This window comes from Cololabis saira, chromosome 16 (assembly GCF_033807715.1).
Source record: "Cololabis saira isolate AMF1-May2022 chromosome 16, fColSai1.1, whole genome shotgun sequence".
NCBI lineage: Eukaryota > Metazoa > Chordata > Actinopteri > Beloniformes > Belonidae > Cololabis > Cololabis saira.
The window spans coordinates 15,560,716-15,586,793 of NC_084602.1; the positions used below are offsets into that span (position 1 = coordinate 15,560,716).

General features: G+C 42.2%; 1 protein-coding gene across 1 annotated transcript in view; it reads left to right on the forward strand.

Moving 5' to 3' along the window:
* The first annotated feature begins 4,180 nt into the window (after positions 1 to 4,180).
* The window catches only part of LOC133462631 (glutamate receptor ionotropic, NMDA 3B-like), a 149,632-nt gene continuing 127,734 nt past the window's right edge, over positions 4,181 to 26,078 (forward strand). Inside the window, exon 1 of the mRNA XM_061743962.1 lies at positions 4,181 to 4,990. Within this exon, the coding sequence (XP_061599946.1) occupies positions 4,436 to 4,990 (555 nt within the window). The 5' untranslated portion in view covers positions 4,181 to 4,435. The remainder of the gene's footprint in view (positions 4,991 to 26,078) is intronic.

Genomic DNA, 26,078 nt, shown 5'->3' on the forward strand with positions numbered 1-26,078 from the left:
TATTAATGCCCTGCCCCCCTCCCCCCTCCCCGCACACACACAGACACACACGCAGACACACTATCTGTTTTGAAGGATATTGGTAGAGATAGGCTGAAAGGGGTGGGACCAAGGAATATCAATTGGATTGGACCTCCATTTTTATATATAACTAAATTAATTTGGTGTTGTAAATCTGCAGCTTCTGGTTTTAGTCACAAAATGAAGAGCTAAAGTCCTTTTCACTGATCTTGAGTTTGTATGCCAACATGACACCAACATTAGCACAGTAGAACTAATTTATCAACGGCCTTATGAAAATGTTACCAATATAGAGCTGTGTGAAAATAATTGCCATTACAAAGCTATAAATATGCATACTTTGCGTGGTTGTGAACAAAAGGAGGTGTTTACATCCTCAGTGATTGATTGATTTCAATGGATTGATTAACACATTTTTACTTTTGAATGAAACAAACAAACACAGGTATCCACAAGAAGTGGCATCAATGATGGAAATTAAATTACACTATATTAAAACCAAAAAAAAAAGAAATTGTTTTCACTTTGGCTTTATCCTTTATAGGGGTCACCCTAATAGATGGTCTTACCAAATATATGAACTTTTTTTAAATACAGTTTACATCAGCTTTTCTTCCTGACAAAACCCTCCCTGTTTATCTCAGTGTAGGACCACCACTATGAATGGCTGGGGAATTTGGGAATTTGGGGGACTGGGTTCAGTGTACTGCCAAGGAATATTCCGGCATGTGGTGGGGCTGTAGATTGGTCCAGCAAAACATCCAATTGGTGGGCAAACGTCTCAAATTCTGACAAGCATAATAATTATCATTATGATTATGATGGATGACAAGAAAAGTCAAAAAATAGAAAATAAAACCATTTAAACTTAAATGATATAGCCAACTAAACGTGCCAGTTTAGTACAGTGGAAATAAACAGTAAGCTAAGAGACAGTAAATGCACTATAAAGTAGCTTTAAAAAAAAAAAAAAAAACGCTAAAAATGTCTCTGGTGAAACTAAATCTAATATTAACCTGTCCCCCCCGACGGTGCTGTCAGGATATTTTCTTTCAACTGTTTCTCAAACAAGAAGCCCTAAAGCCAATATGTCAAAACTCCAACTGTGTTTTGTCAAGAAAGTATAACAACTTTAAAATACATATGCAAATGATAGCACCACCAACACAAGCAACACTCGCAACAGAACGCAACAGAACGCAAGATCAATTTTCTCCACCCCAACGTAGTGGGTATCATATGAAACTAGAAAAGCTCCACTTTCAGATGATACCAAACATAATCTTTTCTGGGCCGACCACTTCATGCCAAGCTCAAAACAAACCAAAAGCCAAAATTCACATTTCACAGCCAGCACATCAGATTGTGTGTTCATCACACAGTAAATCCCTAAGCTATTCTCACCAAAAGCAATATATTTAATTTCCTTACCATTTCGTTGTCATTTTCAGTCTATCCACACCATTCTTTGACCAAAACTCACGTCTTAATCCTTCATAGTAGTGAAACTTCTTCATCCGCCGTCATTTAATAACCTGCCGGTCGCTGCCATTTTGTTGACTTCTCGTGGCTTTTGGGAATTTACGTAAACTTTGTCGACATTCTACATGTCGCGAGCTTTCAAACCAGATATTACACTTGAAAGAGACTTCATCCATCTGGCCTCTACCGTTGAGCGTAAACTCTGGAGCGCGACAGCCATCTTGGATCAGTGACGCACAGTTGCACAGCACAGAGAGCGAGACCCACCAAGAGACCTGCACAGAACGCTGTATTTTTTGATTGATATTTTACATTTATGAAATCATGTATCATCAAATCATTGAAGTATTTTATAGCCATATTCCCTTCAAAAAGGGTAAAAAACACATTTGGCACATTTTGGCACAGTATAGGTATCCAAGTGGCCAAATGGAGAGTCCGTCTGGTTCTATCCACACTAAAATCTTTATAAAATCAATGTGCTTTCAGCTATTCATGTAACTTGGTACAGTTGTAGTCCATGAGTTGCCTACTGCAGGCAGGGGTATCTTTATAATTATAAGCATTGCTATCATGGTGTTTTCCACTGTGCAAACTAACAAAAAATTAGACGAGGATAAAAATTTCTATTTTATTCTTTGGTTTATCACAATTTTTCTGAAACTGGAAATGTATACTGTGATGTGTTAGCTATCAATTGAGACCAAGATTATGCATATTGTCCTTATAATTGTGGAGATATTGTTGATTTAATTTGGATAGGCCTGTTCAGGCGAAATTCACATCCAAAATCCCTAGGGGTGAACTGGCATATGTAAATATTTTGGAATGAAGTTTTTACTGTTTCATTATTCATTCACACACTATCCTGCATTTGCCTTACTGGAGCCAATATCTTCCCCAACACCAGCTGTTTCACATTATCCTGCATTCACCTATGTTCCATCTTATTTGTATGCTTGCTGCTATTCTGTGCAGTAATATTTGTCCTTATATTACATTAATCTCAAAATACATTCAATCTAAATTATGACAAGCCTTTTGCAAGTGTTTTAACAGCAAAGCACATTTAGATTTACCCACTTTGGATGAGGCGTCTTTTTGTCGAATCGACTGAGCCCAATGATCATGGCATTTCACAAACTACATAAACCTGACTGAAATACATTTGGATATACTTTTGCTTGTACTAAGTTCAACAGGCACCTGGGGGAGTGTGTGCGAACAACCATGCAAGTTTAATGCTGCTGTTTCTGCAGCAGAACAAAGCCTACAGTGTTGGTTTTCATCTGTTCTCTATGTGGAGCCAGTGGAGCGTGAGGAAAAGGAAGAGCGCTAAGAAAAAACTTTTCCACAACTGTCTTAGATTTATCAGTAGAAGAAACTGCTTTCACACCAGGTCACCCAGCAGGCTGTGAAATGACTTGTTGATCCCATGAATGTGTGTGCCTCTGTGTGCATGAATGTGAGGGAACAGGAGAGAAGCAGTGATACCTCTCTGTCTGTGGGGTGGCCAGAGGAGCCTTTCCATGTCAGAACTGAAACTAAAAATGGCCATGCAGCTTCACACTTGTGCCAAAATCAATGAGAGTGAAGAGAGAGAAAAGCAGAGGCTAGAAAAAAAAGAAGAAGATTTTTTGGGCGCTAGGAATGGAGTAGACTAAGAAATGTTTCAGATAAGAGCCTGTGGAGACCATGGGATCCAAATTGCTGTTCAGATTTTCACACACTGGACATAAAGACAAAGATTTATGAATGTCCTGTTCTGAAGATGGCTGGGGTCGGGGTGGGGTGGGGCGCCAAACGAATGAATGAGTGAGTGAATGAAGAAGGAAAGACTGAGTGCCGTCCCTTTACTTGAAGCCAAATCAGCATGCGCACTACATCTCTTTTATGGCGTTGGCGCTGTCCGTGGTGCTGAAAAGATGTGGTTACACAACGGGTAATGTTCTACTTGGACGAAAGGGAAGGAAGTGGGAATAAATCTCGGGGGAAAATTGAGATTTCAGCGAGCTATTAGTTTTTTGTTGGCCAACCTGACAAGAACATCGTGGTCTGAGCCCCAGAGGTGCTTAAGAGTGGACCATTACCTCAGAATACAAATGGCCACCATTTATTATAGGATTTAATTTCAGAAAAGCTTTTAATTGCTCTTCTTAATTTATTTTTTTTCGAAGTTAAAATCAATATTTGTGGCAATTGCTCGTTTCCTTTGGGTAGTTTTAACGAAGCCTCAAGATCATACTACAAACCATTAACTTGCATAAACATAAAAACAACTAGGGTCCAACAGGCTTCGTGTGTCTTAAAATGAGATTTGTAAAATAATTAAAAAGGAAAGATGTCCCATTTTTTTTCCTCAAAATCTGAACGAAATCATGATGTGCAAATTCAGTTGGCAAAATGTCATTAAATTCTGCAAAAGGTAAGCACCGTAAGAGGATGGATTATTGGCGGGATGCACGCACACACACACACACACACACACACACACACACACACACACACACACACACACACACACACACACACACACACACACACACACACACACACACACACACACACACACACACACAAACTGAATCACTCTCACACACACTTCACAGCTGGTGCTTCTTCCTCCAGCAGACACGACAGAAGCAGGACGCTCCGAGCTGTGAGCGCTCACCTCCTCTCCTCAGCCAGCGCGGTTTTTAATTCCCCTCGACATAAAAACTTTGAGAAGGTGAGAGGCAAGACGGAATTTAAAAAAAGAAAATCGCCGACAAATCACACCTTGGAAAGCGTGCATCAGTAACGCAGAAGGGGGGCAAACCGAAAAAGAAGCATCAAGTCTGAGAAAAGCGGTGGAGCCGGGAGAAAGAGGGAGCTATGCCATCTCCCGCCGAGCAGAGCCCAGTCCTCCTCAGTTGCGTGTCGGAGCTACAGCATGGTGTCTCTTCCTGGACTCTGGAGCTGCTACTGCCTCGCGCCGGGGGGAACTCAACTCCTTTTCCTCTCCACCAGACAGCTCCTGCTCCTTCTCTTACTGACAGCGTTTTCGTTTTCCTCCCCCGAGTCCAGCTGCCTCCCTCACCCGGAGCCCTGCCACACTGTCCTGGCGCGCATCGGGCACACGGTGCGCCTCGGCGCGCTCCTGCCGACCCGCCAGCCGGCGCGGATACAAAACGCGCTCAACCGCGCCCTGGCGAGCATCCGGCACCAGAGCGCAGGGGCGGACTCCACCACCACCACCACGACCTCCCAGCCGGCTCCCCTGCTGCCCTACAACCTGAGCCTGGAGATGGTGGCGCGCTCGCCCGCGGGCTGGGAGCCGGAGTCGCTGTCCCGCAGCGCCTGCCAGGACCTGGTGGTCAGGGGGGTGTCGGCCGTGCTGGCCTTCCCACGCTCCAGGGAGGAGCTGATCCAGGTGGAGTTCCTCTCCTCCTTCCTGGAAATCCCCTTCATCTCCATCCTGGAGGACACGGAACCCCTTGTGACTAAGGTATGAATGGACTAAAAGTGTTTCTGCAGCTGCTTCAACCTGTAACTATCATATTTTAGAGAACATAAAATGGTGTAAAATGGTAGCATGAAATCCATATCTGAATATTCAACATCTGCATTTGTTTGCCCTTAACTAAGTTGATAACCATGACCTTTTGACTGATCCTATGGCTTGTGGCAAGGAATGTGTTTGGACTGTTGCAAAATGTTGCTCAGAAACCAGACATTAGGGCAGACTATAGGGGCAAATGAACGATTTTAAGGAAAGTAATTGTGAAAGAGATAATTAGGGCAATTATCCTTGAGATGGCTATAGTGGTAGGAACACAGAGTGGAAATGCAACAGAGATAATTGGAATTGGAGCTGTAGCGTGTCAGATTTCAAGCTCCACCACTAAACACCCTCTCCCAGCTAAGTCTGAGATTCAGATTGACTTTAACTGAGCAATGTGGGAAACTTGCAGGTCTTTTTTTTCTTTCTTTAAGCTCTTTGTTTACGAGTGTCTGTTCATATCCGCTTTATTTGCATGAGCCGAAGCAGACATGGTTTTTGGCACCTTTCTGAATGCTTTCAAACAGCTGAGACAGTGACAGATAGCTGCTGTGGAGAGGTGCTGCCCCTGCAGCTTGCGCAATTTATGTAATCACAAATTTCTAGTCTGTTGATGTGTGCACGCTGATTTTTTTCTGTTCAAATTAAATGTTGTGTGTTCTTCATGTTAGTATTCCCAGCAGCAGAAGAGCTGCTTGCCAGTCACTATCCGCCTCTATCCAACTGAGCAGCCAACTGCATCCCTCTGTCACACAAACACACACAAACACACACACACAGACACTTGCAAAGAGGGAAGCGAGGCACCACACACAGAGCCAGCCACATGCACATAAAGAAGACTTTCAACTTTCACGCCGGTTCAGCCGAGGCAAAAACACACACACACTCAAACAGAGGCTATGCTAACAGGAAACATTAGGAGGAATGGGAGGAGAGAAAGTGGGGGAGAGGAGGGGGAGATGTATGGTTTGAGTCTGAAATCTTTGTCCTGCCACGTCTCTTTGTCAACAATGGATTGCTTATTTGATTTCAATAAAGCCTGCATGAATGAGAAGCCAAACCACTTGACAAATGTGTCGGCAGCCCGAGGAGATAAGCAGGGGAGAGAAGATGGAGGGACGAGAGATGAGTGGAGGAATAGATGGGATGGGCTGGGCTGGGAAAGAAGAGAGGGAGTTTGGAGTTCTGAGGGGACATTCACGTCTGCAGAACTGTGCCGAGAAGTCATTGGGCAACAGAAAATAACATCACTGTCTCTTCTATGGGGCTCAGCTTTTTCAATATTTTTTATGTTATTTCCAAATGTAATGCCTAAATAGATCCCTTCTTTGGCTTGCTTTTGTGTTTATGAGTCAGATGTTTCAACCTTTTATTAAATTTGTGATTTATTTTCTTCTGAGTGTCCGGCTCGCGTTTCCCGCCTTATTAAACAGCTGTGCGTTGGACTTTTATTGGCCGGATTATCAGTTTTGAAAGCAACAAAAGGAAGAATGGGAGATATAAATGGCCTCCTGACGGTTAACCGAGAAATGAGGGCCGGGAATCGGAAATCGATTCGACAAAATTCTTTTTTGTGGATTGTAGACTGTGATTTGACAGAGGTGAGGGAAATTATAATGATCATGTTTCACAGTTTCCTGACACATTCGATTCTGACATATTGATCAGTTTACCACAAAATACACATTTGATTTATAGAGAGAGCAGGAGGGGGGCAGTTGTGGAACTAAAATGATATACATTTCCCTGGTGTGATCAGTGAGGGGGTTTTCTTCCTTTAACAGCAGGGTGTTTCTCCAAAGTAATTAAGCAACTTCAGGAATAAATAGAGGTGGCACTCACACACACACACACACACACACACACACACACACACACACACACACACACACACACACACACACACACACACACACACACACACACACACACAGAAACTTTAGGCAGTAACAAGTGGGTTAGGCCAACAGGGAGACATAATGTCAACTTGTATAAACAAGGAGCAGTACATCATCACTGCTGATAGCAAAACTTACAAAGACGAGATATCATTTTAATTAAAAAATGTAATTTACATTCTGGCATCGGGAAGGAGGAGTACTCCTGCGAGGGGAAGAGGAGGGCTAGAAAAAGGCAGAAACAAAAACAAATGGCTCTGCCAGAGGATGTGCCGGATCTGTCACGGATTGATCCAGACGAGGAGGAGGGGTGGTTCTGTTTTTTTTTTTTTTTGGAAACAGTTTTTTCCCTGAAACTTTGAAACTGTGGGGAGGATTTCTGCAGTATAATGACAACTGAGTCCAAGTTTCCCTGGTAGTCAGAGTCCTCCCCCATTGCCATCAGACAGAGAAGGAAAGTAGGAAAAACATTATTTGACTGATGCATAAGTCCATTTTTGGAACTTTTCTGTTCTCCTTTCTTTTAAAAATCCTTTTTCACTGTTCTTTTTCCACCTTAATAGGAGAGAAAGTATGAAAATAACATGTGACAGTTTTTGGCTTTTGTGAGGAGACATTTTCCAGAACATCCTTCAGCACAACCTAAAAACCTTTGCTGACAAGCTGCTGAAGAAGAGACATTGTTTATGTAAATCTTCGTAAAAGCTCCTGTCACAAAAAGGTGGGAACATTTCTGCATCTCTGGAAAAAAAAACTGGACGGCAGGAGGAAGGACAGAAAGACAGACCGACAGTGACAGGGGTCAGTTGACCATCTGCATTTTCCTCCAGCTCTCTGCTTAGTCAGGCAGCAATCTGGAACGATGTGATGCATCTCGGCAAGGAAGTGCTTATTCCTCCCTACCTACTTAGGCTAATTAGAACCACTTTGTGACCCCAACTGTAAATCTCTCTCTTCCATCTATGGACAGCGGGATGGCAGGAGAGGAGAGAGGGGAAAAGGGACAGAGAGGGATAGGCGAAACAAAAGGAAAATGGGCTTCAAATTCCCATTAGGTTCATTATGGGTGTCTGGGTGGGTTACTGTATTTCCTCACCGAAAGCTTTTCATGGAATCAGAAAGCAAAATTCAATTGGTGATATTTTATGTGGATGCTTTGACTGAATGCATAACCCCAAAATACTAGAGACGGGTAGTCAAACTCATGTTTTACCGACTGGTTGACACGGCTTAAAAATAAACTGAATATTCATTATTAAATTAATAGAAATGTTTGAGCAATCTGGCAACAGAAGTAATAGAAAAAGTACATTTATGCATTTTTCATGTGAGTATATATATATATATATTTTTAAGAAGGATCCCACTAGACAGTTCTACATTTGCTGATGATATCACAGAAATTATTTACCAGATCATGATTTCTACTTTGGAAATGCATAGGCAGTGGGAGCTGAGGAAAATGGGTTTGCTGATGGCTGAATGTGATTAAGTAAGGGCTGGTGTGGTGCAAATTCATTATCTGTCATTCTTCACAGTAGAAACTGTGTTCCTGCAGCTCTCCTTTCTCCCAGTTGTACCTAATACCAGTGAAAAGCACTCTCAGCCATGCATAAAGGAAAATATACAAGAGTGTATTTTACAGAGTTTAAATTCAATAACATTCAGGTGCAGTTCACTTACCTTTATTACATCCTCATGAAATTCCTCATTTCATTATACCTTCTACAATAGAAGGAGCATTTTATTCTTCTATCACAGCTTTGTTTTTGCATGCTTTAGTTGGACATTTAGGTACAAAAATATATTTTATTTCAAAACAAGTGAAGGCAAAAAGAAAAACAGACACATACAGACAATACGAAGTACCCTACTACTTCCAGATGATTTAAGACTAAGTTGCAGCCAGGTGCTGAGGGTACGTTTTTCTGGATCATTCAGGTGTATTACAATGCCAAGTTTTAGGGGAAGCAATTGTTGCTACACATCAGTCTGGAGAGGGTTATAAAATTTCAAAACAATTTTGAGTTGAAAGTTCTGAGTGCCAAAAAGATGTGGAAAGCATTCAAGACGGAGGCCTATCTTTCCAAGAATGGACATTCCAGCAAATGTACCCAAAGTTTAGACTGCTCAGTGGTCCAATAAGTACACAAAAAAATTCTCCAAGAGCCCTGTATTGGATCCTACAGGCCTACTGGGCATGTTAAACGTTGTCCTGGTCCATGATAGCACAATCAGAACAAGACTGAAGAAGTATGTTTGAAATGGTTGCCATGGAAAAGCCTCTTCTATCTAAAAAGAACATGGAAGTACAACTGAGGTTGCCATAATATTATTATTGCCCACATGATCTTGTCCTTTTTGTTATATTTTTGTTATATGCTGTAATAACGCTGTTTAAAAAAACAAACGTATATGTTTTAATGTACATTTGTTTGAGGTTGCGTTGGCCTGGTACTGAGACCGCTATCACATCATATCGGATTATTGTTATGTGGTTAAAAGAAAAAAAAGTACCTTTTAACAATATAAAATTACCTTTTTGCACATTTAAAGTGCTCTACTTCATGTCATTGTCCCAATCACTCAAATGTGACAATAATCCACGCTAATATAGCAATGTAATTTATCATCCAGAATAACTTATTTTTTGTATATTCTCCTGTGCAATCTATCCTTCCTGCATTCTTTCATTAAGTTCCATCTTTCTTTTTAATGGCATACCTCATTCTGCTTAGTAAAATGAAGATTAGTACAGTAAAAAACCCAATTTGTGACTTTGAATGAAATTACATTTTAATCCGGGGACCCTGCTGAATAATACACATTGTGGCTCTGAGCTACTGTAGCCCCACTCTCAGAGGACACACACATAGACACACACACACACACACACACACACACACACACACACACACACACACACACACACACACACACACACACACACACACACACACACACACACACACACACACACACACACACACACACACACACACACACACACACACACACACACACACACACACACATGAGAGCGTATCCGCAAAGGAGCACGTGCACAGTCCTCGCACAAATGCATCCCCGCATACAGTGTCTGTTCTGTGCTCACTAAAGGTTATTAAGCCTAATGAGGCTTTACAAGGCCATGCTGCCTTTAGTGTTTTCTTTGGGATGAAGAGGGGATTTGTTCCCAAGCCACAGCGGAATAAACGAAAAAGAGGGACAGAAGTTGCGCCTAACCAGAGCTGCGGGCAAAGTGACAGTTCAAGACAAGCAACCCACTTAATGCAAACAGCTCAAAGCTTTTTCTTTATTAGTATTATGATGACAGTTCAGAGCAGTCTTGACTGAGCCAGATTAATAGAGCAGAGCAGAAACAGTAGAGTATGTATTACCTAAAGGACTGAGAGTCTGTTTGAGCCTCTCAGTATGGCATTTGAATTAGTGTTCCAATATTTGGCTGATGTTTGCCTTTTTTCGCCTCCAGTGAAACAATTGTCTCTGTCTCTGGGGTGCTAAAAAGTAAATGAAGTGCTCCAGTGATGCAAAGTGACAGAAAATAAAAGGTAAAGAAGGCATGGATGTATCGGGGAGGGAAAGAAATGTGGTTTCAGTTCTGTTGAAAACATCATTTCATGATATTAAGGCTTCGATTGAAGCGTCTAGGGATGACTGGATGACGGATCAAACAGGAAAGGAGGACTGATAAATCCTGTAGGTAACAAATGGAGGACAGGTCAGAGTACGAAGAGATTTAGAAAATTATATAAAAAGGTAGAATTATCTGGTAAAAAGTGATCCTGGAAGAAACAGAAAAATCGGAAAGAAGAATGACACCCCAAGGATAAGGATATAGAAATAAAGAAATGGGGAAGTTGGTATCAAGGGGCAAAGTGAGCAATCACTTGACATGGAGGGAGGGATTTCAGGAAGAGGGATCAAGGGGAAAAAAATAACAAGGTCAGGGATCAAAGGGGGAACTCCATGGGAGGTGAAATGGAAAGGCGGGATTGAAAGAAGAGGATGATATTCAAGTTCAGTAACTGAAAAAAGAAGCTGGGAGACGTAGTGTTACCGGCCCATTCTTCTCCAACACAACATTACAAAGAGAAGGAGCGTGTTTTTAACCAGACCAAGACCATTTTCTATCCCCATGTCAATGAAATGTGTCTCCTAAACACATCAGGATTTATTTAACATTTAAAAAGTGTACAATTTAGTCCTTTTTCCAGTTCCCATATGAGGATCCTCTGTTCTGATCTTGGTATTATGTAGGCAGGAGATGACATTGTTAGACCATTTCTAATGTCCCCTCTCAAGTTCAGGTATTTCTATTGTCACTATTGGACACTGTGACAGTGGCAAACACAAGAAACAGAAATGCAGCAACCATCTTAGCTCTTTCAATGTGCAATTTGCTGTTCTGTTTTTTTACTTGCTTTTATTTACTGGTTCAAATGGTACACTTTGGCCACCGAGGAGGAGGAGACCAGCTGTGGTACAGTTTATCTAGGACTAATGTCATACTGTATGTTTGTATCCATGGCGCTGAATCAGAAGTGACCGTTCAAGCGCAAAGGGGGCATCGAAACAGGCAAGCCTACATCATACCTTATTAGCGGAGAGGCAAAACCACGTCCCAGTCAGCAGTTTTTTGGGGGATGAGCTGAAGTGGGTCCAACACCGTAATCGAGACACAGCGTGTCAAAGGAGGAGGAGGCCAGCTGTGGTACAGTTTACTCTGGACTGATGTCATACTATATGTTTGCATCCATGGCGCTGAATCAGAAGTGACCGTTCAAGCTCAAAGGGGGCATCGAAACAGACAAGCCTACATCATAACTTATTAGCGCAGAGGCATCACCACGTCCTAGTCAGCAGTTTTTTTGGGGCTGAGCTGAAGTGCATAAAGAAAGCATTGTTTTTGCCACATAACCAATGTTTTTTGCTGGTACTGTTAATGAACACAGAGGCCAAGGGACGACACTGCAACCTCGCAAATGGAAAACCAATAGGTATTGACCCGGGGTGGGTGTTGCCATCTAAGCTGAGCCACACATCTGCCAGACATGGCTCAAATCTCTATATTCGTTGAGCCACATCTAGTATTCACATCAGTGGTCATAACCATAATTCTGGAGCAACTTATGACCTTTGGACCACATCTGGTACATGTAACATTTGCCAAAGCTGTAACTGAGCCATGAGTGCCAAAGGCAGTCCACACTGGGCCCAAATGAATCTCCTGTGTGGATGGAAGTTTAAACTGTACCCGAACCCCCCCCAAAAAAACTCTATTTCCGCAAGTTCAACCTCCATAGAGCTTATGATTGTGCAAATGTTGTTTGCTGTTCAAAATGTGCACTATGGGGGTACAGGATGTGTCAACTGTGGGAGAACTCTAGAAATCTTGCCCAGGTGGGCGTCAGCGATAAGGGCAGACTCTGGAGATAACACACACAGTACATAGAAGCTCCCATGGGGATAGGTCAGAGGTGAAAGACAAGCAGACGGGAGAGGCAGAGAGGAGGCAAGACGGGGGACGGAGGGTGAGAGAGACATGTGCTGCTGTGTGAAATTAAACAGATGCTGAGAGATGGCTGTGGGACACGGCTGAGTCACTGCCAAAGCGACAGGTTATCCAAACAGGCACGGTGAAGATGGGAAAATGGGGAAAACGTCTGCACAAAGACAAAATTAACAAATGTAACAAAGAGGAAAGAGTAACCAGGAGAAAAAGATAGAGAACCAAACAGAATTCAAAAGACAAAAGTGATTGTAAGGAGGAGGAAAAAGAAGATTAAAACTGAGAAAGAGACAGCAAAGTTAAATGAGCAAAGAGTAAAGCAGGAGACCAGAAGCCAGACGCATAAATCTCTGTGTTGTTGCATGATTAAAAATGTGTCTATGCACAGATGTAGAATGTAAATTAGCATTTTTTCAACAGATTTGTAAAGCTGTGCATACTTTTGGTTCCCTCCTATAAACCTCAATTAATGTGGAATTGTCCACAGGTGCACAGGTCTGATTTAAACTTGCGCTGCCTGCCAAGAACGGATGGGGACCCTTTCAACGTTTACACTTTGCATATAAAAATGTTATCTAGAACGGACATAAATAAACATGAGCTTAAATGGAGCGAATCAGGAGGCCGAGCAGTCGTCAGCCAACCTGCCAAACCTGCCAGACCTGGTTCGATTCCCAGCCTCGTAATTCAGGCGTCGAAAAGAGTCTTTGGGCAAGAAAACAAAACTCAGGGGGCACGGTGGCGCAGCTGGTGCTACGGCCGCCTCACAGCTAGATGGTCCTGGGTTCACTTCTCACCATTGAGGGCGTGTTTACTTCTTCATGTCCTCAGCAGCCACACCCTGGGTGGGGTTGCCAAAAGGGCATTTCTGTGTGGAGTTTGCATGTTCTCCTAATGTTCTCTTTAAATGTAAGCTACCATCACAAAAACATGCAGCAATCCTCCTCTGGCCGCCCGGGGGGGCTGGAATAACGTGATCCTTCCCCGTCACACGAGGAAAGCCTGTCTGGTGAAAAGAAGCTGCCTGCTCACTCCTCAAGTAAGGAGACTTGAGCTCAGTGCAGGGCGAGAGGGAGTGCAATGCCCAGGACTGTCTTAGGAGCACTGGGGTGAAAAATTGGAAAAAGTCAGGGGATACAAATATTTAAAAAGAAAAGAAAACGGAACCCACATTCACAGGTGCGTGATTGCGTGAATGACAGAGAAACACATCTGCGTCACTAGGAAATATATGTACGTAGATATGAGAGGACTGCAAAGACATTCATGGGATGTGCTTTGAGTGGTCAAAGAATAGAAATCTGCTTATAATTTACTATGAATACTGCATCAACAAAAGCACAGTTTCATCATACATCAAACCTACCTTGATGTATGATGAAACCTTGTTTTATCCGGCAATCAAAAAGCAAAATCACAAATGATGAATGTCAACACTCAAATTCAGAGCAGGATCCTACAGACGTGGAAAAACAACTACTGATTCATCTGCAGCAATTTTAGCAGCTATCCTGTAAATCAGTTGACGCGTCCTTAAGTGACAACGATCAGGAGGGAACAAAGATATACAGATATATGTTGAATGTCTCCTAAACTGTTCTTGGTATTCTAGCGATGCATGGATTAACTCAGTGGTTCACAAACTTTTTCAGGTGGGCTCCCTTTCAGTTAATAATAAAATGTTTCTGCACTACTTTCCACTTTCTTTATGCTTTTTTTTTCTCCTCCTGTTTCACCTAAGTTTGATAGACTCACTCTCGTCAGGTTTGCTTACTTAGGACGCAGTGAGAGCAAGAGGAAGAGGCAGGGGGGAGTTCCCCCGTGACAGACCATTGTCATTGCAAATTCTCCTCATTGTCGCTGCCTTTTGTGCAATACAAAGTTGGTTGGCCCTCAGGCGCCCCCTTCTGGCTCGGGGTCCCAATCATCTGCCTGTTGGCAAGCTGCGCCTCTGAGTTTGGTAGCAGTGCCCAAGCATTCATTCATACCGCCCCCTCTGTCACATGTTTACACCCACAATTAAGAAGAGTGTGCTAGGAAAACTAGTAATTAACAGTTAACACAGTCAGATGCATACATTTATGCAGTTGCAGTGTGTATGTTTGGTTTTCTGCCTAATTCTGCTCCGCTTTATCGCTCTCTCTTCCCAGATTTCCACTTTACCACATCAGTGTTAAATGACTCATACATGTGCATACATACATTTATGCATCTCTCCCTGGGAAGACTGGAAAAAGCAGAGATGTGACACTTCACCAAAAAAAAAGCCATCGAATAAAACTATTTTAGTGGGGATTTAGCCTAAGCGAAGAGATTGAAAGATGGGAGACCCCAATGTAACTTTTGTGTTCCTTCTGAGATATTTCTGTTGGGAGTTGGCAAGAAAACGGGTGTGATTTAGAGGCCATCTGGATGGGCTTCAGCACCAACTCCCCACAGCAGAAAACCTGTCTTTTCGGAGATGCACAAGCATGTGCTGGTGGCATGCTCTCACATGCATTAACATGCTTCATTACACTGTGAACATCACTTACATGTGTAGAAATGCAGTCGTTTCCCTGATGTGGCAATGCTCCAGCTTAAAAGCTCTGAAACTAAATAAATCATATGTTGTTTAAATACTTTAAATACTTTAAAGAAAATGCAGAAGTTGTATATGATTAAGAAAAGAAAATTAATGGAAACCTCCAAAGTAGGAAAAGATTGGAAAGAGGAAATGAAGTGGAACCACGAATGTCTGTGTTGCTGCAACTGTTGCCTCGTAGTTCAGACAGGCGGCTCTCGTGGAAGAGATTATCATGGAAATGTGGAATCTGTTCAGCTATAATGTTGGTGTCAAGGCTCTGACATCACCAGCACCCACAGGAAACTCTGAGCTTAACTCGCCGGGGGGGGGTTGGAGGTTTATGCGAGAGGTGCAGTGAAAGAATGAGCAGAGCACCGACGACTTAAATACGCCACTGTGAGGGAAGGCGTCTTCTCTGGGGAGACGTGTTGGGGAACATGTCAGTGAGGCAGCAGTCTCGAGGAGAGCTTCCTGCAGGAGAATACAGGTCTAGCTTAATTTTCAATATCCTTTCTTTGTGATGATAGAGGTATTGTTAGAAGTGTAAATGCTCCAAAAACTATTATTACATCTACGGCTGTCATGAACCATCTTATGGGTACCAGAGCGTACTAATATCTGAAGCTTTGATATCTGTGCATGGTGGGGCATGTCTGCGTGTTGAATGAGTGTGTGACTCTAAATAAGTTTGACCCTCAGGTCAAGAGAGCTGCACATGTGCAACAGTAAATGAGTGAGGTCAATCTCATGGAAGAATTAAAATATTACGGTTTAATATTCCATACGAGTCACTTATGTGTCTTCATGACCTGACAGAAAATTGGGCTTAATCAGCGCAGGCTCCAGCCTGGAAGAAGATGACATTTTTCCAAGGCCTCGTTGTGTGTCAAACATACCGTTGTCTTGGTACTGGGAACTCACACCATATTGTCTCGTTGGTCGGTTTCCCGTAAAGATGAGACGCCTCACATACAATGGAAGTACATCAAATTCCGCGCTTGTCAGATTCAAGTCCTTCTTTTTTCAGTCCTTCCCAGCTCAGTCAAGGGGAGATTCTTTCTCAACAGTCAACAGGCCCGAGACCGAGGAGCGTGATGGTGATTCGGGGGGTGTGGGGTGGGGGGTAGTCACGCAGCAGTGTCATAGCAACACTTGAAGGCTGATGTTTCTGCTTGCACATCATAAACAGCCAATCTCATTTCTTTTTTGCTACATGAGTAAGCAGCATGTTTTGAAATCCCCCCCCCCCCCCCCCCCCCCCATGTAAAATTTTGGTTCTATCTGATTGGCTGACGCTCGCACATAAGCCAAAAACAAACCTCTGATAGAAACAAGGCCCTCAGTTCAACACACGTTTCTATCAATTCAGTTCAACGCTTGACTCCATCCCATTCAAAGCCAATTTACAGTGACTTCATGTTGTCGGATTTCTGGGACAGTTGAGAATATTTTCTCACTTCTGCGGTTGCAAGACTGAGAAAGTCGTTGAGGGTACCAGGTGGAACCACCAGTTTGGAGCTACAACCAAAGACATTGCCTTGAGTCCTTCACAACTCTTGTTTTACATCTCCAACCACCCAAAATGGCGCAGTTTATACCAAGAATAGCTAGAATAAGTAAGTTCCACACAGAAACCTCATGTGCCACCCCAACATATGCATCTGCTGATCACTGATTCCATAACATTGGCTTAAAACCTCTGAAACTATGACCACAGACAAAGATTGTATGTTTAAACAGGCTCAAAGCAGAAATGCTTGTCACTCAGAACCTCAACATTCAAATGTAGCAAACTTGTCTGTTTTTCCTAAAACAAACCAACTTGTTACTGTTGGATTCTGAAATGTAATTTCCACTCCTGTTAGATGAATAAGTGCTTTCAAACAGCAATAAATCAAAATTGATCTAAATATTAGTTGAAGGTTAAGAGAGCATAGTGGCATATGACAAATGTTTTCATGAAGAGATGCTTTGAACAGGACTTGATCTCAAGAGTTTTCCAGATACATGCAGTTTAAAAGTCAAGAAAGGCACCAGTAATTTAAAAACGTTTGGAACTTTTAAAGTCATGCCGAAAATACGCTCTTTCAGTTCAATGTTTTACCCAATTTACAAACAAATTCTTCATTTTGTCGCTTAAAATTGAAAAAAACACACCCTCACAAGAACTACATGTTGAAATACAAAATGTCATTAGTTATTTAACAAGGGCTACACCAGAAGCACTGAATAAACTAGCACATCCATGCTGCTCCCACTGCAACGAAGACGGTACATGGTAATCTAAAGCTTTCAATCAAATCAAAGTGATTAATTTCAGTACTTAAAGGGAAAGTTCGGTTTTTTACAACCCAGAGGTGTTTGGTGTCATTTGGAGTCCTTCGGAAGATATTAGGAGTTTTTTGCAAGCCTCTTCTCCATATAACGGTAGCGCATAGGGCACAGAGGGACACAGACGATGCAGCGTCTAAATAACACATGATTGCCGCGAAACTCGTTCATTTCTTTTATGAATCACTAGATCTGCTTCCAGGACCTGTTGTAACATTGTGGCGCTGTCTGTGTATTAAACAAATCCGTTTGTAAACAAGACCTCTGAACTCATGACGTCATCTCTGTGCGCGCACTCTGTCCTCCGTTCAGTGAGCTCTTCAGCCGTATACTCTGGCTCAAAACGGTAAGGACGTCCATCATATTCAAAGTCGTCGTCCACAACCTCAGAATTTGACAAATATTCAGACATGTTTCAAATAACTAACAGTAAACTAACAGTAGCGAACTCCAGCTGTACACAGAGCTGTGTCTGGGACACGCACACAGAGATGACGTCATGAGTTCAGAGGTCTTGTTTACAAACGGATTTATTTATTTTATTTATTACACAGACAGCGCCACAATGTTACAACAGGTCCTGGAAGCAGATCTAGTGATTCATAAAAGAAATGAAGAGTTTCGCGGCAATCATGTGTTATTTAGACGCTTCATCATCTGTGTCCCGCGAGTGCCCTATGCGCTACCGTTATATGGAGAAGAGGCTCGCAAAAAACTCCTAATATCTTCTGAAGGACTCCAAATGACACCAAACACCTCTGGGTGAGTATACGACCATAAAAAATGCCAGAAATAAGGTCCAGGTTGTAAAAAACCGAACTTTCCCTTTAAGGCAGTTTGCTGGTCTGGATCATATAATCAAAGTTAACACAATGCCAAGAGGTAAAGACATCAACGATAATCTTAGTAAACCTGCTAATCAGTCTTGGTAATAAATAGAAAAGCAAACATTTTGGTACGAATAAAAAAAAAGGTTATTCACAAGTGGAAAACATTCAAGATAGTAAATAATACCGTCAGAGAACATCTCACTGAGTTCATGCCTTGTTCAGAAAGCTCAGGGGTTAGAGAAATTTCCAAAAGCCCAAGAGCTACATCTCAGATTCCCCAAGCCTCAGTTAACATGTTAAATGCTGATGTTCATGACAGCACCACTGGAAAAGAGAAAGGAAAAAAGAGTACAGCTTGTTTGGAAGGATTGCCAGGAGAAAAGCTTTTTTCTCCACTCAGCTGACCATGTTCCCATTGCTGAATATTCCAGCAAGTTTACCCCAGGGACACACAGTGCAATGTAGAGTAAAAAAAACAAAACAAAACAAAACCCAAGAGCTACATCTTATACTCCACAATCCTCAATTTGCATGTTAAATGTTAAAGTTCATGACAGAAAGTCTGAACAAATATGGCTTGTTTGGAAGGGTCGCCAGAAGAAAATATGGAGCACGGCTTAGGTTTGCAGAGTTGCTTCCGAACAAATCACAAGACAGATGAGAGCAAAGTGGAAATCTGACCATCTTGCACAGTGCCAGGATGGAGAAAAATAAATACCAAGTGCCGAGCTGCTGGAAAGGTGATTATTTGGGCTCGTTTTGCAGGCGGGAGCGGGGACCTTGCAGTTTCCAGGATGATTATGAACTCAACTGTACACCAAAATATGAGAAAACTGTAAAGCAATCTGACAGCTACCGTGACCTTTGGCTGAAAATTTTGCCATGTAACAGGACAAAGATCCCAAACACACCAATGAACAGAAAGGTTGAAAAATGAAAGACTCCGGGTGATGCAGTTTCCAAGTTATGAGCTCAGTCTGATTGAAATGTTTTAGTGGGACCTTGACAGAGTTGTGTAAAAAAATAATGTCCCCCGATAACGTAACGGGTGTACCACTGTACACATGGATTCTGCCTGTGGGCTGACTTTTTCCATCCATCCATTCATCCATCCATCCTCCTATCCACTTTACTCTTTGTTTTGAAAACTCTGCATAATATAGTGCTGTTCCTCTAGTATTATATATGTTATTTTATTTTCACTTAAAAGAATATTAAGAAAATTACTTCTTAATAGCAGAAGCCCTCCCCCAAAAGTTAACTGGCTGCTTATTGCTTTACGGCTCTTTGTTACGCATCAACAACGATAAAACTAGCTCAGAGAGGTACAGTTATCATCATCATGGAGGTGTATAATGGACTCAACAAGGCAATAATTGTCGCAAAAGTGAGTCGCCAAGTAAAACAAGTGAATCTCTGACAGTGTTGTAAAATCCTCTTGACCTCCATGCCTGCAGGGGGAGCCTATGAGCTAAAAATGGCAAAAGTTCCTTAATTTTACTTCGGGAGCTGGAAAAGAACCATTATATTTGTTGATAGATAAAATCTTGGAAATGAAAGCTGTTTTGTTTTGTTTTTCACAACACAATAGCTCAAATTGCTGATGCCAGCGCTGAATTGCCTCCTTCTGCCCGTGCTTCAGTTCTCCACTGTCTCCAGCATCGGTCTGCTCTTCATGCACTCCCACTACCACTCACGAAAACGTCAAGATCGGGATCTTTTCCTCAGAGGTAAAAATGGTACTAACCACTTTCTGACTGCCTCCCTACAAACCCCTAAACACAGATAAAAGCTCACTTCACAATGCAGGAACACACCATTCCTGTAAACACAACTATAATCTTCTGTAAGAGCAATATTACTTTATGGACACATAGCTGTTGATGCAATTATACGCACACAGTCTTGGCATCTCTCGCTCACACTGCTCCTTTGGGAGGACAAAACAACATTAAATACACACTGGCAGAAACCTCCACATTACAGTCACGGCTCTGCTCCACACATGGATACAGGCGAGATTATTTCTGTGAGCATCCATCACTCACAAGCAGTTGTCATTATTTGTGTTGCCTCTCTTTCTCTCTCTCGCGCCCTTTGTTTCTCCGTCCTTCTTTCATTCTGTTTTTTGTTCGACCTCCGCATCCGAGACGCCTCCATAAAGCAGAGAGGAGCAAGACGACAGATAAATCCCGAGCCATGTCCCCGGCTGACTTCAGGTGCGGGGAAAGTGTCAAGAACCCCAGATATCCACATGCACAACATCCGACACGTCAACACTATTAATGGGACAGGAGGAAACGTGCAGACGTTATCCATCTGATACAGAGAGAGCCAGAATATTCACAGTCACGGGGAGCAATATTTGATGAGGAGTGTATTGAAATAAATGAAGGGGGAATGAGGCAAGGAGAGCATAAAAGTGAGCTTAAGGGTGGGCTGACATGAAGAGAGATGGAGAGACGGGGAAATAAAGAGTGAAGAAAGTGTCACTGAGGGAAGAGAAAAGGGATGTGATCAATTTCCATTCCTCATTGCCCTTCACAACAGAGGACATGTCGTCCTCCGGATGGCGTTAAAGCAGCCCCCTGTCGCACTTATCTCATGCCAAGTCAAGCCAGAGAGCCAGGCCATATTTCATCCTAATTCAGGTCAGTAGCCTTCATATATCTTGTACCTTGTCCTCATTTGCCCAGGTCTTTATAATTAAGAGCGCTTTAAAATTACAACTATTCATAAGAGTTTAAGATTTATTTTACTTTTTGGCCGAGGTGTCAACTATTGGGGGGGGGGGGGGGGGGGGGCATTAAGATGAAATGGCAAAACTAATTTAGTCAAAAAAATGTATACATGAATCCTTTTTAATCTGCCAATGCTCGCTGTGAGCAAATTACAATTTCTAATTGGCATGTTGATGCAATACTGGACTGGGTGGGGGGGGCTGATAATGATTTCTAGCTAAGCAGAATCCAGAAGTACTGAAGTACCCCGGCAGGGAAAACAGAGAGGAGGAAATTATTTAACTGACGGGGGAACAAAAAAAAAAAAAAACCACAGGCACGATTTTTGGGGGGCGCGGGATTCCATTTTTTTCCTCTCTCTCTCTGATTATGGGCAATAGAGACAACCAAAATCTAAATCTAATCTTTTGCCCATTGAAGCCTTTTTTTATATTTATTTATTGTATTGAATTGCATCTATTTCAAGAGGGAACTGGCACTGAGTCCTGGAAGTGGATGACTGTGTAAAAATACCCTTTAAAAAAAACGCTGGATAAAATGCTTGAATGGACATCTCTTTTGCAGGCATCCGACGACACGACCACCGCTGTGTGAAGCTCATCAGGTATAAAATTGCAGCCGAAATGCAATATTTCAATTTGACTGAGATGCCACAGACGACGCAAATCAGACTCTTTACAGAGAAATGAACTCTCCCGTTTAAGCCTGTTACCTGTAGTTTGTGGAAAAGCATTCCACCTTTTATCACGTATATCAAGCCATCCATACAATGTCTCGTCGTCTTTTAGTTCTTTTCTGAATACATTGCTTTAAGAAAAATGAACAAGTTGCTTCTTCTGGATAGAGTTACAGTATTTACCAGTGTCCTTGGTTTCTTCATAGGCTGACTATTGTTAGATACCAATAGATAGTTGCAAGCTTGAAGTTTTTAAACTATTTAATTATGAAACAGAATATCTGAGCCAAGATTATGCAACAAGTTATACTTTTGTTAAATCCCTGATAGCAGACATATTTGGGACTCAACGCTGCAAAAACTCATTTCTAAGAAAGTAAAATCGTCTTGCTTTAAGGGATTTAGAAAACTAAGTTTTAGACTGTTTTCCTGATTTTAAGAATTTTGGTCAGATATGATATCTTCCCCCACTGGCAGAGATATTTTTGATTGAAATAAGTCAGTGTTGGCTGTTTTTCCAGTGTATCTGGGCTATTTTTGGCACTTATGGTTCAGTTATGGCATTACAAATGCTATGTGAGCAAAACCTTGGTTGCGGCATGTGTTTATGACCCAGATATGCTACTTTCTTTTGACATGTGATGTGTGCAAGTTTTGAGTGAGACAGTTGTGGCTCGAAGAACTTGAAGAGTTGGGCCATGACTGGTGGATACGTGGATACGTTTTAGGCAGCTGCACTCCCACGCTGTCAGTGCGTTCAGTCAAAGCCAGATGTGGGCCAGAGTATACTGCAAATGAGGGTTACATTTGGGCCAAATGATCTCTGCAATCTGGGTCACATCATACGTCACATGGTGGGGGAAAAAAAAGGAGATAAAGCGCAGAATTGTTATTTTCAGCATTTGTTGAACCTAAATAAAGAGCTGGGTGTTAAATGTGAGTCAACAGGCAGACCTGGGCCTCCATCCAGCCATTTATGGACACAGTTATTTACTTTTGGTGTACATTTTTGCTTTGAGTTTGTTTGTTTTGGCGGAATGAATAAAGCAAATCCTATGAGTCAGCAAAGCAATTATATTGGATATTCCAGCAGCAGCTGATGCCACTCTTTGTTTAACAGTGTTCATTTTCAAAATGGCACTGTAATACAGTTGCAGACTCACTGGCAGACTCTGGTTAAACAGTAACGGATGGATCCCTGTCCCTTCTGTGTCAGGCTTCATTTAACCATCACAGCTGGAACATCTGGGTGCTTACTGTTTGACACCAACTGTGATTCCGCTTGCGGGTTTTGTCATAATACTGAATGTGGAAAAGGGTTTAGTGTTTTGGATATATTTACCTTGTCTGTTTCTGCCACATTGGCCCGTCTGCGTTTCACTGGATCACAAGTTTTATAATTGCCCGACAGATGTAGCTGCCCAGCTGTGATAAACAACTCTGTTCACCGTCCTGTTTCTTGTCGTTCTTTAAAGACTATGTCTCTGTGTTTGCTTTTGAGGCTGAGTTGGGCTTTAGCTTTTGAAAATATCATATTTATTCATTTTTTTTAAATCCTCTAAGTCAGATAAGAACAGGCTAAAAAACGAAAGCATACATGTTATACTGTAGAACATGCTGAAGTGGGCTTATCATGAAAGAAATGGTTTTGAGGTATATTAAGCATATGAAGGTGTCTGAAATGACAACCAACTAAAATATTCTGACATCAAATCCTCCTTAAATGTCATTTTACTTTGGGCTCCTCAAGTTTGAAACTATGTGACTGACTGAGCTATTGAGATTTGTGGGGTTTTGTGACATCACAGACCCAATTAAGCAGAGGGATCCTGTCAACATCTCTATCACATCATACTGCATTTGCTGCAAGTGGGTCGCACAAACCTGCCAAAGTGATTTCCAAAGAGGAACTAGTATCTGTGGAAGAGGTGGAGTCAAAAGGCAGACTCCACCCTTCAAAACAGTCGCTACGTACGGAAGTGACTGAAAATGTTGTGTTTTGTGTAGTGTTGTCCCGATCGATCGGGCCCGATCACGACATGTTTTTAATATATATTAAATCGTTTTATATATCGTTGCATTTAACGTCACTTCCGGCCGGCGGCAACGAAGTAAGCGAAACTAACATGGTTTACATGTTTGAATTTTGAAATTTTATATATGTTCATGTTGCATTAATTTTCTTGTGTTTGTGAGTTTGACTCGATGTCATTCAACTACCCCTTTTGAAGTTAAATGTATTTATTTTTGTTATTGCACTATTCCGCATGTAGCAAGGCTAGTGCTACGGGGGTCGACCGACAGGACAGAGGACACAGGGTTTAGCGCAGGAACTCTTTATTCTCTTCTTTCACCCAAGACACACGTGCCGTCACCTTCGGCAGCTTCCTCCAGCAGCCCCTTCTGGTGAGCAGCTGCTCCTTATGATGGCGGGCAGGGTGGAGAGGCCGATTGGGCACAGGTGTGCCCAATCAACTGAGTGGCTGCTCCTCCACCATGCCACACAGCACTTTTTGTTTTAGTTTACAATTTCATGTTTTTACATTTTGTGGCACCATCGCCACAAAATCGGGAGCTAAAAAATCCTGATCGGGACATCCCTAGTTTTGTGGCCTCGAAGAAGGGTCCCAACGTCTCCCTCAAGGTATCCTGTGGGCAGTGTGGGGGTACTGGGTCCATTGCTACAGACTTTTTGGTCCCTACTCAGCTGGTAGCTGGGTAGCTGGCAGCTGGCAGAGCTGGTAGTAAGCAACATTCATTCCAGCAAAAGTTGGATTCCCCAAATAATGTGGTCCAGCTGGCTATTGAGCAGTAATATTCAGCCCTCACTGGTGTGTGAAAAGGCAAGAATGAGAATTAGGACTTCCAAACCTGAGAACAATCACAAAAAAGGGTCAGATGCAGCGGCATCTTACCCCCAACTTTCTCAGTTGGGAGGGAGATGCTGCCTCAGATGGAGGAGCCAGCACGAATCAGTCCCAAGAACAGGCAGCAATCCACATGTAGATCACACCGATCCACCTGTTGAGTGGATAGAATAAATCCTTGAGTTTCCTCCAGAGGGTGACTGGACTGCCCTCTGGGATATTGGGAGAAAGCCCAGAAGTAGACCCAGAACAGACTGGAGAGATTATGTATCTGCTCATCTGGGAACACCTTGGCCTTTTTCTCCAGCAGCTTGAGGACTAGAGTAGGGAATGGGAGGTCTGGGCCTCTACCAGATAGGTAGAAGTTGATGAATGGACAGACAAATGATGCTTTTGTACTGCATATCTGTGGCATTTCGATCAAAATACTGTCACAGACATCTCATTATTCTCAAATTTTGAAAAATAAAAAGTGCATAATATATTCCCATTAAGAATCGGTTCCCTGTTTACAGACCTAATAGGCAGTGAGGACACAAACCTTTCAAATGGAGTGTTTTCTGGGTTCTTGACTAATAGAAAACCAATATTCACCCTTATTTTATGTCTAAATGGCCTTTGACACACACAGGATGTGTAACACTAATGGCTTCATCAATCTGTTAAAGCAGCAGCACTCAGTCGTTCAGACGCAGTCGGCTTTTCCTTCCTCATAAGAGTGACAGTGAGGGCTAGAGCTATGGTGCATGCATAATGCTGAACCATTTGCTTGAGGCTGAACCATACATCAAGGAAAAAGTCGTAATACTAAATCCCTATTTTCTTATAACATGTCGTTTATGTTCAGTATGTGAATGAGTGGGTGCACAAATACCTACTTGGGCTTTTCCTCACAGAAATCTCCGTACGCAAGGGAACAAACACAGAGCTGACTTTTTGAGCGGCTCATCAAATCATTGAACTTTCCAAATAACAGCGGTTGATTTCCTCTGTTCACGGGTGGTTACAGGATTTTTTTCAAAGAAGAGACGATGCCCCAACTTATTTGAATATAAACTTTAATTGGCTCTTTTTGAAGACGATTTTAAGAGCAGGTTACACTTTGTTTCCCTGAGTCTAATTTTTTATAAAAAGAAAATAAAGAAAAAGTGAGAAAGAAAGCAAGGACATTTTGTCAGATGGAGAAGATGCAGAGTAGTGGATAGGGCTGTGGAACTACAGTATATCTCCCAGACATAAGTGGCTTTTCTCTGAATTTGTCACCATTAGTGACACATCTCACATTTAGAAAGAAAATCCACTGCTGATAGCAGAGCTTCAGACTACTTTTAACGTGATTTCTAACTTGGTTATAGTCGCTGACAGCGATAAAAAAATTTTCATGAAGAAGAAGTTGGAAGGCTCAGATTTTATAACCCAATTCATTCCTGCTTTTATATTTGGCCAAAGTCTCAGTCCTGGAGTTCCCTGCATGAGTGTAAAACACGCATGGATAGGCAGTATATTGTTCATGGAGTCCAGGTCAGGTGTAATCCCTTACTGGTACTTAAAGGATGAGATATTGATTGTGGCACAGACAACTTATTTTC